This window comes from Vombatus ursinus, unplaced genomic scaffold (genome assembly GCF_900497805.2).
Source record: "Vombatus ursinus unplaced genomic scaffold, bare-nosed wombat genome assembly UNPS02014798.1, whole genome shotgun sequence".
NCBI classification, from domain to species: Eukaryota; Metazoa; Chordata; class Mammalia; order Diprotodontia; family Vombatidae; genus Vombatus; species Vombatus ursinus.
In genome coordinates, this window is record NW_020954576.1 from 65,615,258 (window position 1) to 65,628,924 (window position 13,667).

The 13,667-nt window shown below is 39.6% G+C and overlaps 1 protein-coding gene across 1 annotated transcript in view; it reads right to left on the bottom strand.

Moving 5' to 3' along the window:
• Positions 1–13,667, bottom strand: part of LOC114049374 (nidogen-1-like) — a 110,321-nt gene that overhangs the window by 60,565 nt on the left and 36,089 nt on the right. The window contains exons 6-9 of the mRNA XM_027870649.1: positions 12,915–13,166; positions 8,110–8,310; positions 6,381–6,626; positions 5,837–5,980 (exon numbers count right to left, since the gene is read on the bottom strand). Coding sequence (XP_027726450.1) covers positions 5,837–5,980; positions 6,381–6,626; positions 8,110–8,310; positions 12,915–13,166 — 843 coding nt within the window. The remainder of the gene's footprint in view (positions 1–5,836; positions 5,981–6,380; positions 6,627–8,109; positions 8,311–12,914; positions 13,167–13,667) is intronic.

The following is a 13,667-nucleotide window of genomic DNA, read 5'->3' on the forward strand; positions in this document are numbered from 1 at the left end:
TCTCTCTCTCTCTCTCTCTCTCTCTCTCTCTCTCTCTCTCTCTCTCTGTCTCTGTCTCTTATTATTCAAGTCTCAATTGCTAAAACAGGGCTTTGTATTACATCTAGATACTGTACACTTTTGGAGGGAATGTCAGGGGCTTTTTAGATCCTGTTTTGTATTTTTTGGAGTCCTGTTACTATTTTCTTTAGATCTTCAGTACTATGTTTTTCAAAGATCTCAGGAGCAGCTCAGGCTAGAGATGTGCAAACTTTCAGTGATGCCTGAGTGTTCTGATCCAGTATGAAGTATAACTACTCTCTTGGTCTGAGTTTTTCAAGCTCCTGACCCCATTTTAAGTCTGCATGATACAACCATAAGTTTGCCCCTCATTAGAAATTGGTCCCAGTCCCTGTCAGCTAGCTAGAAAGCTCTGCAAGTTCAGAGTGACAGAACTATAGGCTTCCCCTTGGTCTGAGCTCCTTGCCTGGGTCACATAGCTGCAGTCCTCAGCCAGGGTAGGGGATAAATCTGCAACCTCACTCCAAGATCAGTGCCACATGGCTGCTGCTTGTTTCTATCCCTGTTTCTTGAGGTATACACAGATTATGGACAGATAAATCTGAGCTGGATCTCCTAGAGGAGTGGCTGCTCCTGGAATACAGCAGATCAGCCTCATATCAAGGCACAGATCTCCTCCTAATTTTGATGGGGTTAGTGCTGCATAGATGCAGGCTGGTTGTTATTCCTGCTCCCTGCAATCAGGCCCAATCTTTGCTGAATCCACAGCCACTTCTTGCCTTGGAACATAGCCATAGGCCAGCCCTGTGCTTAGCCACAGATCTACTCCTAAGACCATGCTAGATCCACAGTCTGGCTCTGGGGTCAGAGAGACACAGCAGTTATCTGACTTCTGTTCCTGCTTCCTGGGCTGGAAAAAAAAAATGATTCATTATGTTTTCTCCTTGTATTTCTGCATTACTTGATCTGGTGCTCTTGTTAAATGTTAAGAACCTATGTTTTAAGGCAATATTTTTTCTCTACCAAGCTCAATGCATTTTTAAAAATAACAAACAACAAACACCATGGATAGAATCTGGATTCTGTTCATCTTTGGATCTGCCAACTGATATAGTTTCTAGGTTTTTCTAGTATTTCATTTATATTGGTTAAATTTCCTTAGTAAATGGTGATAGTCTGTTTTAATATCCTTAAAATTCTTTTATCCATTTTCCACTTTTCACCACCAGCAACTTATTCAAGTAAGTCAGGTTGAATTTGCCTCAATCTCACACCATGTCCTCTCACTTTTTATTCTTTCTTCTAATTTTGTATTGATTTTGTTAAATGTTCTAACAAGGAGTCTGACATCACACAGAACTACTGATTCAAAAATCACGTCCATCTGCATAACAAGTTATTTCCTGTCTATTAAAATATAATCAAGTTAATTCTTTGTATAATGATTTGGTAGCCAACATGTCTGGAGCCTGTTCTTGAAAAAAATATTTATGATAAAGGCTTCTGTATATTTTATGAGTCTTTGGTCACTCTCATTTTACCCCTGAAGCTTAATTTCATGGAGGGTCTTATTGAATTATTCTTAAAATTACTCCAGCATTTCATCCTTTGCAACCAATATCGTTGCATAAGCTATCATTATTTTCAAGATAGTTTTTTTAAAAAAAATATTTATCATGAGCATTGCAGTGCTAGAACAAAGGTACTGCAAAATGTTGTTTCTTGTTGCCTTTGGAAGCATGCTAAGACTAGTTCTACCTACTTCTTCATTCTCCTCTCCAAGTGTAACCTGTGAACCATCTTTTTGTTTAGCTGCAACTTCCTTTCACCTTCTAATTTCATTTACAGCAAGAACATTAAGATTGATATGTTTCCATTCTTTCCATGAGTATGTTCACTTATTAGTCAGAGGACAAGAATCTTACATTTAGCATATCAACAAGTAAGTTAATGTTTATGGAAGGTGTAGAAACTATGTGAGTCTTGGCACCCTTTTCTACCATTCTTCAGTGATCATTACAGAAACAGAAGAGAGTCACACAGAACAAAGGTCATTTCTTATTTTCTTTCTTTCCTGAATTACCATGGACAAAAATTCATCATCTAATGGTCAGTCTACTAGCAATGAGCTTCTCAGTACTTACCCAGACTGATCTTCAAAAAGTCATCTTAGTCTGTTTACAAAGCTTAAGCTCCATTGGTACAGCCTTTAAGAATCCCCATGCCATGAGGTATTGGAAAAGCACTAGCTAAAATTTGACTTCTTTCAGTTTGAGTCAGCATCTTTTATTTTTGCCTCAGTGAAGGGAAAAGAGATCTCTCTTGCACATTATTACATATACTTAAAGACCATAAAATTAAGTTCCTAGTCATCTTTCCCTCTCTAAGAAAATTTTCTCCCTGTTCATCCTGTAGTTTCCATTTTGTGAAGGGGCCAGGCCAACCTGCCTTCATTCCTCTCTTTTTTTGGACTTCAGAATCATCCTTCTGCTGCTATCTCACCATTGAACTTATTTCACCACATAAGGCTTCCTCACCCTGTGACATCCTATTATCTGTGTCCCACTCACTCTGAAATGTCCCTCTTCGGGATGCATCTTCCTTCTCCCATTGGTTGAATTCCTTCTGGACCCCTCCTTTTGTGAAGGTGCCCCAGCCAGCCTACCTTCATTCCTTCCTGGCCATGTTCTTGATTTACTGGGCTCCAAAATCATGCTCTCGCATCAGCTATTTTCATTTCCCATCCTTTTCTACCCACCCCCTCCAACTTTTCAGCTCCCTTTTAAAATGTAAGTTTTTTGAGTACATGGACTGTCTTTTTATTTGTATTTGAATCCTCAAGGTTTAGCAGAGTGGCTGACAAATAGTAAGCATTTAATAAATGCATGTTTCCTTTCTCCCTTGTCATAACCATCACTCTCCAACCTGCAGTAAAATCCTTGACCTACATATTTACTTATAATTATAGGTAACTAAGTGGTGCAGTGGACTGGGTATTGTACCCAGAACTAGGAAGACCTGAGTTCAAATCTGGCCTCAGATACTTACTAGCTATGTGATTTTGGGCAAGTCATTTGAACTGTCTCTCTCATTTTCCACATCTGCAAAATGAGAGATTGTTATGAGGATAAAATGAGGTAATATTTGTGAAGCATTTTGCAAACCTTAAAGCACTATATAAATGCTAGCTATTACTATTCCTGCTTTTATTTCTGCTTTGGTGTGTTTGCTTTTCCCATATTTTATCCATTAAATACTTATCTATTTTTGTCCTTCTAAGAAATTATAAACTGTTTTAGGACTGGGGCTCAGTCTTATACAACACACACCAAGTGCCTTGCCTGATGCTATATATTCTGTGAGCACTGTTTATTTCTTAAGTAATCTATTTTGAGAAATTCCTAACCTCTGAAGAAACACACGAATGCATTCCAACAAGAGAATTCCTTCTGTTGGCACAATTAAAATTATTAGGAAAATTGGACCATAGACTGCCCATCTGATGACTGAGCAAAGGCAACCCCGCTTTGCTCATCAGATTTTATTGTATTAGATCACAGCTGCAGCCATGGAATTCAACAGGCACATCCAGTTGGAAAGGGAAGGCCTAACTCACTTTCAGTGCTGTTTCTCCCATACTCCCCTGGGTACTTCCCACAGTGGAATAATACATGAAGTGATCTGCTTAATGCAATTTCAGCTTAAAGGGCTATTGACACGAGGCACTGACACTTAGAGGCATGATTTAGTAGCCCAGAACAATGAGCAGCTTGAATAAGAAAATGCCAACATTCCATGATGTTAATAAGCCAGAATGAGAAAATAATGACAAAAAGCAAACTATGTTCATGCCTTCCAAGATAATAACTTCAAAAAAAATTTTCAAGATGGCAACCAGGGAAAATGAGATTTTCTTTAAAAATGAAATATTAAAACAATTGGTTGTCCCTTGCATATTGATTTACAAGGCAGGGACTGTTTGACTTGAAAATCAAATCATCTATAATCTAAGTCATCAAACGTAGATGAAACCCAAAAGGCCGCAGTCTAGGAACTGCAGCTTGAATTTATGCCGTGTGATATTAACTTATAGTTTGACTCTTTGAAGGTGAAATCATCTGGCAGAAAGGCCAAACACACAGTGTACAGAGCACCGGCCCTGGAGTCAGGATGACCTGAGTTCAAATTCAGCCTCAGACACTTGACATTTACTAGCTGTGTGAGCCTGGGTAAGTCACTTAGCCCTAATGCCTAGCAAAAAAAAGAAAAAGAAAAAAAAAAAGAAAAACATATCTGAGTTTAGTTTGGGGATAACAAATGAGGGAATTGAGATTAGGGGGAAATGCCCCTGGAAGAGATGTCAGCAACTTCCATATTCCTTTAACTTTTTGATTTACTGATGTTGGGTGGCTATCATTCCATTAACCGTATTACAACTTCTATTCATCAAACTTAGTATTGGTGTCTGATGAAGGTCAATCAATAAAGTCTGACATGAGGCAGCATGGTGCAGTGGGAAGAATACCAACTCCGGACATACCTCTGGTATTTACTCCCTCTGTGACCTGGAAATTAACATCCCTGGGCTTCAGTGTCCTCCTCTATAAAATAATGAGGCTAGACTAGGTAACCTCTGAACTCCCTTCCAGTTTTAAATCTGTGAACCTAACTGTCCCTCTCACATACATGTTGTTCAATTAATTCGCTCACCTTATCACTGTCAAATCCAAGCATCTCTATTAGGATTTTACCTGATTTGGACTTACCTGGTTTTCTGCTTTCTGCAAACATTGTGCTAGGCACAATATAATAGATGGCTATCAAATTTTGAACCACTCAGGTTTAGAAATTCTTGAGATACTTTTCCTACTCATATATTAAGAGTTGAAACACTGAGGGATGGTAGGCAGCAGGCTGAGAGAGACAGGGTGGGAGGAAGAGAGAAGAAGGGAGAGGAAGGAAGAGAAAGGAGGAGAGGGAGAGGGAAAAAAGGAGAGGAAGATGTAGAAAGAACACAAAAGGGAGCATTCCTCTAGGGTCTGAAATATCTAATTTCCTTGGCTATAGCCTTCTCACCCTGGAATATTATTCCACAAGGCTTGCTCCCTACTCTCATTGGTGAGTTCCTCCCGGAGCTGCCATTTTGTGGAGGGGCCCAGGCCATCCAGCATTCATTTCCCTCCCAGTCCTTTTCCTGATTTTCTGGACTTTAAAACCATCCCCTGCCTCACTAGGGACCTTCATCCTCGCCTTTACCTCTCTACATACTTTTCAGCTCCCTTTTGTGTGTTATCTTCAAAAATTAGAATGTAGGCTCCTTGAGGACAGGTACTGTCTTTCTTTTTGCCCATACTTGTATCCCCAACACTTAACAAAGTCCTTGCCACATAGTAAATGCTTAAGGAGTCAGTGTAAAGGGGAGGTGGGGACAAATTGTACAAATATGAATTCTTGGGAATAAAACACTAAGGAGCAATTGTGAAGGAGAAAGGGCATATGAATATGAACCCTTGGAGCTAATTCTGTACCCAAAGTGAGTGAACCTCTGTATCTGGCTCAAGGGATTCTGTGGCCTTGGATCCTAGTTCCCATAAGCAATCCTGGCATATAAGGACAGTGATGGCATGCCCTGGGAGACATGAATCAATTCATGACACACTTCTGAGTAACTAATGGTCTCTGCTTGGGAAAGGAAAACATGTAGGAAGGAGCCCATGGACTATGAGCTCAAGTATGAGCATAATTAGTGAGAAGTGGTCAAATGCTTTCGATCCTATGTGAATGGGTCTCTAACTTCCTCTCCCAACTCTTCCCGAGTCAGGATGATTAGCCATACCATAGCAACTCTGTCCATCTCCTCGGAAGCCAATGGAGCACTCGCAAACGAACTGACTTCCTGGACCTGGGCGGCATGCTGCGTTTGCGTCACAACCGTGGGTACCCGTGTAGCAAGGGTTCTGAAGGGAGTCAGGGGAGCCATCTGAAAAGGTAGAGATGTTGAAATTGGTTTTCTAAGTATGTCTAAGTACTCAGTGGAATGCCTTTGGCTTTATTCTTGACTTTAAAAAAAACATGCACAGTAAGTTCTACATGCACTCCTCATTTTCGCTTAAGATAGCACATCAACATCTTAGACGGAGTACTGGAACAGGATGACAGGTGACCCACATTTTAGATTAAGCGCTACGCTTTAATCTTCCCTTTGGGCCAAAGGATGCATTTGGACATTCTTCCCCTCCTTACTCCACCTTTGCAAAATCATGCTAGATACTGACTGGGAGTGAAAGAAAGAGTATGGAAAGTCAAAGCATGGATTTAAACTCTCTCTCTCTCTGTCTCTCTCTGTCTCTTAAGCCCCATAAAACTACTGCTCTACTTACCCCCAATAGGACCAATTGAATTGCTCAAAGCATATCTCAAGATCTTCTCTTCCGTGTTGTATAGGACAAATACGCTATCCACAGAAAGTTGCTGGGTGGGAGGAAGAGGCTGTCGAGGATCTTCATGAGTGCATTCCTGGAAGGTAATGGTTTGCCTCCATTGGTAAGTGTAGGTACGTGAAGAAGCGATCCCATCTTGGGCAGGTTCAGTCACTTTATACTCCCGGGTGGAAGAGGATGTGATAACTGGAAAAGGCAGGGAGATAGCATGTCATCAACAGCAAGAAAGAAAATCTTGAAGGAGGTCTGAGGAATGATAGCCCAAGGCCAAATACTTCCCACCTGCAATTCTACCAGATGAGAGATTGGAACAGGTGAGAAAAACTACTTTTCCTTTACTAGGACCAATCTCTTTGCTTCTAGAAATTCCTTCTTTCTCCTGTTATTTTAGTACGTTGTGGCTTTCTAGGATTAAGGGATTTTTTTAAATAAAGAATTTCAAAAAGAAAAAAAAAGAATTTCAAAATTGACCCAAGAGTTAGGAAGCTAGTTTTGTGTCAGAAGGCAGATTCCATAGAATTATGAAAAATCAGTAATCAAACCTAGAAAGGCAATGAGAGGAAGGCTTTCAGAGGAAAAGTAATCTCTCTATTCACTCATGCATTGGCTACCTTCAACTTCCTGCTTTAAAACAAAAATTTATACAGAGCCTTTACAATTTTATGCTTCACTGTAGTTTTCTACATAATAGGAGCTCAGCAAAAGATAAAATTATAAATAAATTACACAAGTAGGCTTCCTTATATCAAAATGCTGCTTATAGTGCTATCTAAATTACCCATTTATAGGATTTTGTGTTACTACTACATTCTGCCACCTTTCACAGAGGCAGTGAACCGAGTGGGATTCAATATTTAAAGGGTTATGCATTTCTTCAACAGCGAGAAAAAATAAGGCACAGAATTTTCTTGGCTTCTTATAGCCGACATTAGTAACTTTTTGATATGGAGCTTGGAAGAGGATGTGGATTCTCATCCTAGCTTCTTAATTATTTAAGCAGGAGGTGGGTACAGTGGATAAAGTACTAGGCCTGGAATAATGAAGACCTGAATTCAAATCCAACTTTAGACATTTACTAGCTATGTAACCCTGGTCACTTAACTTCTCTCTCAGTTTCCTCATCTATAAAACAGGAATAATAATAGCACCTACCTGCCAGGATGGTCGGAAAAATCAAATAAGATAATGATTGTAAAGCTCTTAGCACAGTGCCTGGCACGTAGTAAGCGATATATGAATGTTAGCTGTTGTTGTTGTTGTCTGATTGCCTCTTTAGCCAATATAGGCCCTTGAACTCACTCAGCCCTTTCCTACCACTGTGTATTATTTACACTGTCCTCTTAATCTTGAATCTCCCCTTATTAAAATCTTTTGCCCAGCTTAAAACCACTAGATACCACTTTTTCAATGAAGCTTTCCCTGAGTCCTCTCTAGTCATCTGTCTTACCCATGTTCTGTCACAATATGTGACTGTACTTTGCCTATGTACTTAAATTCTAGTTGGCGTGATAACTTTAATCTCTATGTTATTTCCCTTTACTAGGGTATGAATCATAGCTTTCTATCCCATAGCAGATACTTAATAAATCTGTATTGAACAGAGGCTGGGTGATTCTCAGTAAGGTAGTCTAGGGTTCACAGATCATCTCATCTAGAAGCTTGGGCTCACCAGAGTTGGCATAATGGTAGAGCTCAGTGTAGGGTTCTATCTGGACAGTGGAGCCAGATGGGATCTCAGGGACGCGTCCATCCAACTCTGTAGTGATGGTCAGGTGGCCATGCTCGTCAATGCCGTTGAATTTCTGTTTTATGACCATCTTGTCCGGGTACCCCACAAAAGTCACTTCAGCTTGACGGGTGAACTCTCCTCCTGTAAAGTAAAATCACCAAAGAGTAGTCAATTTACTGGATCCAACTGTCACTGGGCCAGCAATAAACAGTTTCATGCTTAATTCCAAGCAAACAAAAAAAAGTAATCATGTTGAGATTCTGGGAGGTTTGAATTTTCCTTGTATATATCTATAAAAGTCTGTGTTGCACTTGGTTTTGTGACCCTAGGCAACTCACTTGGCCTTTTGTATGCCTTAAAATGCTGTTTAAAAAATTGCAAAGTGAGGGGTAGCTAGGTGGCGCAGTAGATAGAGCACCGGCCCTGAAGTCAGGACGACCTGAGTTCAAATTCGGCCTCAGACCAAACACTTGACACTTACTAGCTGTGTGACCCTGGGCAAGTCATTTAACCCCATTTGGCTAAAAAAAAAAAAATGCAAAGTGGTAGTACCTGCCTCCCAGGGTCGTTCTGGGGATCAAATGGGACAATATATGTAAAGCACTTTGCAAACCTTAAAGTATTATAGAAATGTGAACCATTATTACATTTTGTCCATTCTTACTCCTAATAGATGATTAATAAATATATGCTGGTGGAATTAAAAAAAAAAAGAGTCTGTGTTGGATCCTTGCTTTCATTTGGTTAAGGACCACATGTAAAAGTGACTGGAATCATGAGTTTAACCCTCCTAGGGACAATTTACCTTCTGCTATATGGCCACTGGGTGCCTGCCAGCTAACATTGTCGTTGATAACCAGCAGAAGCTGATGAAGGAAGAATATGGCTCAGTGCAACCCATCACCACTACTAGAAAAATTCTAAGAAGCACACGTCCTACTGCTGAGGGTGGTTCAGCCACATCACATTCATGAAAAATGAATTTCTCATACCTTCCTCCCCTGGAACAGAGGCAGGGGACTATTAGAGTGAAATGCTGAATATATCATCAGAGTGGTTGCTGTATACAATGTTTTTCCTTGTTTCAAAGACAATTCAATCGGGAGTTGAGGTAAGGGGGAAGAGGATCTCCCCCCATAAATGACAGTGATATAAAGACATCAACAAAATATATTTAACATTAAATTAAATTAAATTAGTATTTCTTCTCTACTCCTATCTTTGTTTTTCCCACATTTATCTATTCCCATTCTATGGTTATGTAAGCCCCAACTGTAAGGTTGAGGTGTCTGGGCTACTGAGAAGGATGAGAGGTAGTAAGAAGAGAAATGTAGACTGAGCAAATATTGTGAGTGAGTATAAAAGATTCTTTTGGTCCACCAAATTTGATTGGCAAAAAAGTCCTTGGATGGGAGTGTACAAGCTATCTCCTCTTTAAATCTACTCACACCCCAAGTGTAGCCCAAGGAAAGTTATTGCCTAGGATACATTAACTCTGCCTCAGATTCAACTCTGAGAACATTCAACATACAGGACCACACAGGGCTAGATGAAACTTTCTGGTGCCTAATTTGTTCACTATAGTATAATAGAAAAGATCAGGTTCTGTCCATGCACTGGCTTAAATCCAAAGGAAGTCGTGAAATTTGGAAGCGGTATGGGTAGAGTCAACACATACACAACATGGCACGTTATAATTACTTTTGCCACTACTAATTTGTAGGCTCCTCTTCAAGTCAAAAAGGTCCTCAGATAAAACAAATTCTGTTCAATGTCTGCCTGAAGCCAAAGTTATATGAATGTGGCATATTTAATTTTGAAATGCAGAACTGGTTGAGGCAGATGGATCAGCACAGAAAGAGGAATGGGATGAGATAGGATGATTGAAATCTTGACCTTAGAGGACTGAAGATGTTGGATGCTTCCCTCTTCTCAGCAGAGAAGAACTACTGGTATCGAGTAAGTTGTGTATGGTCAGGCATAGTCAACATATCAGTTTGCTTTACTTGACAGTATTTCTTTGTTTTAAGGGAGGGCTTTGTAGGGGAGTAGTTAGTAGGAAGTAATAGTAATCTAAAAAAATTAAAATCAATAATTGATTTCCAATAAAAGATGATTGTTTTTCAATTAATAAAAAAAGCTAAATCTGAACAAGCCATGAGTTGAGGCTAGAAATGAGCTGAAATGGCATCTCAACCTCTCTGATATCCTGGGCATTTGGGAAGAAGACAGATTAAGAAGCCTGGGAGACTGGCTTAAAACAGGGCAACAAAACCATTCTCCAAAGTAGTGCTAGAAAAACTCAAGTCAAGACTCAATTTCAAGGGGCAGCTAGGTGGTGCGGTGGTTAGAGCACAGGCTCTGGAGTCAGGAGGAACTGAGTTCAAATCCAGACTCAGACATTTGACACTTATTAGCTGTGTGACCCTGAGCAAGCCACTTAACCCCGAATGCCTCGCACGAACCAAAAAAAAAAAAAGACTCAGTTTCAAGTTTCTGTGTTTCCGCTGAAGCATTACAATCACCAAAAGCCATTTGAGAAGGGATATGGTTTGGATGTCATGGTTGACATGTTATCTATCTGGCTACAAAGAAAATACGTAAGACTGTACTCTGATCACCGAAAAAAGTAAAAGCATCTAGTTTTCTTGAGAGGTGAGAATTCAAATTTTCATCCTGTACCACCAAACACCAAGAATCTCATTAGGGTGGTACAGAAGAAAAAGCTTTGGCTTAGAAATTAGAGGATCTGAGTTCAAATTCTGACTGCTACTTACTATCAGGGTGACTTTGAGCAAGTCACTTTATCTTTCTGGGCCTCAGTTTCCTCATCTATAAAATGAAGGGGTTGGATTAGATGACCTATAAGGTCTCCCTTCCAGTTCTAAAATCTACTATTCCTCAATTTTCTCATCTGAAAAATGGGGATAATAAAATTTGCAATAATTATCTCACATGAAGTTCCAATGAGGTAATATACATTAAAAAAATTTGTATAAACCTTAAAAAACAATATAAATATCAGTTCCTATAGTTATACCATTAAAATGGTCATGGCTATGGATCTTGGACCTGGACTAAGATGGGAAGAAAAAATGTTAATATTTAGAAATCAGAATATTCTAAAGGTTGGACCACCCATTTTAAAAAACACATAGTGGCCTCTCACAAATGTGGTCACAGTTAGGGAAGTAATGTAGTATGTTATCTTTAACTTGTTTATATTCTCTGGTTGTTTCTGGTATGTCTCACATCCTAGAAGATAAACAAGCTAAGGGGAAGAATCCTGTCTTCCTTTTCATTTGTATCCTGAATTGTGCAATGCACACAGCAAGCACTTAATAAATGTTTGTTAAATGAACATCTGTGATGATGATAACTAAGGAGAATGTTTAAGAAAGATGCACTATATTCAAGACATTGTCCTAATTAATTGACAAATGTTTGTGGGACATGAAGACTCAGCGGATTTAATACGACATAGAAGAATTTTAATTCTGCCCCCAGGCATTGCTCCATTAACAAAGAGGATGCATTTCAATGACATATTTCTTTATGAGAAAGGTTGTTACTGGGGGAAGTATAACCCAGGCAGTATAAGGACACATCCCAAGAGGCTTCTGCAGGAAAGTATTATTAAGTAGGAACTAAAATCATGCCAGAAGGGGAGGGAAGAGGCTGACTTTTTTTTTTCTTTTTCTTTTCTTTTTTCTTTTTTCTTTTTTTGCTGTCAACATCGATAGGGAAGGAGGCAAGAAGGGAAGTCTTTTATTCCACAGTTAGAGATAGAAAACTTAACATGCCAATGCTGGTTGAGGTAACACAGTGAAAGTAATTCATTTGACAATCAGCTAATCAATACATATAAAGATTGACTTCTGATCCTTTCTTGTTTTAGTAGTTAGAAAGGGAAAGAAAAAAAATAACTAGGGGGCATCGGGCCCTTGAAGCTGGAGGAGACGTGAGGAAGACAAATTTATGGGTCTATGTGGGATTTCCCCATTTGCATTCATCTGGGAGGGAACAAGCAAAAGCTCTGTGTGTGTAATTTTCCCTGTGCTTTGAATGATTCATGGAGATTTTCAAAGACAATGACTTAGTTATAAAAGGGCTTCCTTTATTCTCAGAGAATTATTGGTCAAGTAATCTGCTACTGCTAAATTACCTTCTTTGAACATAAGATCTAGAGCTAGAAGAAACTTCAGACATCATCTAGGCCAACCCCCATCATGCTGAAGATAAGGAAACGGAGGCCCTTTAAAAAATCAGCTCAAGAAAACATAGATGTTTGTTTTCCCTCTTAACGCAGCAAGAAAGGGCTAGATGTCAAACGCCTCTTAAGTTTTGAACCTGAAACCTAATAGCCTACAGAATGTGGCAGCCTATGTGAGCTCAGGCCTGGGGTTGTGTTGTCAGGTATGCACTGATGGCAATCACTTGCATTGCCAAAGAATTTCAAATTACCAGTTATCTCTGCTATGAAATCTCTGCTAAGTCAAGATGTAGCCCCCAGACATTGTCAGCACCTCTCACTGAAAACTGACAGCACCTTTTGCCTTCATTATATTATAAAGAATACAATTAACGGTGTGCTCTGCCTACAGAGACCAAAATGATCTTCGAAATGTTTTCCACCCATGCGTAGTGTTCCTTTCTGATGCCCAATACCCAGCACCATCTCCAGTCTCCACAGACATTCTAGGAAAAGGCCAGTTGATTCAAAGATTGTGATATAAGGAAATTACCAGTGATACTGAATCCATTCTTGAATCCTTCCTGCTCAATAGCAAACATCCATCCAATGATGCCTCCCACAGGAGCCAGGGGTACCAGAGAATAGCCCAGGGACTCAGGAATGGTGCTGATGGCTGTGTAAGATCTCCCATGGTTCATCACAACATAAGAATGGAGGTCAGTATTCTCAAAGACAATTGGAGTTTGGCTATTCCCTACAAAGATCCTTCCTCGAACTTTACCATTAACTCGTTGGGGAGAACCTGTTTGGAAAACAAAAGATTTCTTAAAAAAAAACAAAACCCACAAGCCACAGAGATTTTAGTTTCAAGCCAGTCTTTCAAAAAACGGGGAGGAATAACTTATGTTATCCTAAGTTCCTACTCCTGGAGAAACCAAACCATGATAACAGTACCAGGATGTACTACATTAGGATAAGCTAAGAAGCTTGTCCTTTTCAGGACTAAATTTAAGAAAAAGTTGATAATGAAATGAAAAATATGATATGAAACATCATTACGTAATTGGGGCTCTGTTATGAGATCAGGGAAATCCCTCTGTGTATACCACATCTACAATATGCCTCTGAACAACAACAGCAAAATATATCACTGTCATCCAGAAAATTAATGGGAAGCCTATGACACAAGAATATTATCTCATCCATCATTACTTCTGAATGGAAGAGGATCCGTTCATCCTAAAATGTCCCATCCCGACCACCCCAGCCTAAGCCTTGCCCTCTCGGAGATAATCCCAGGGCC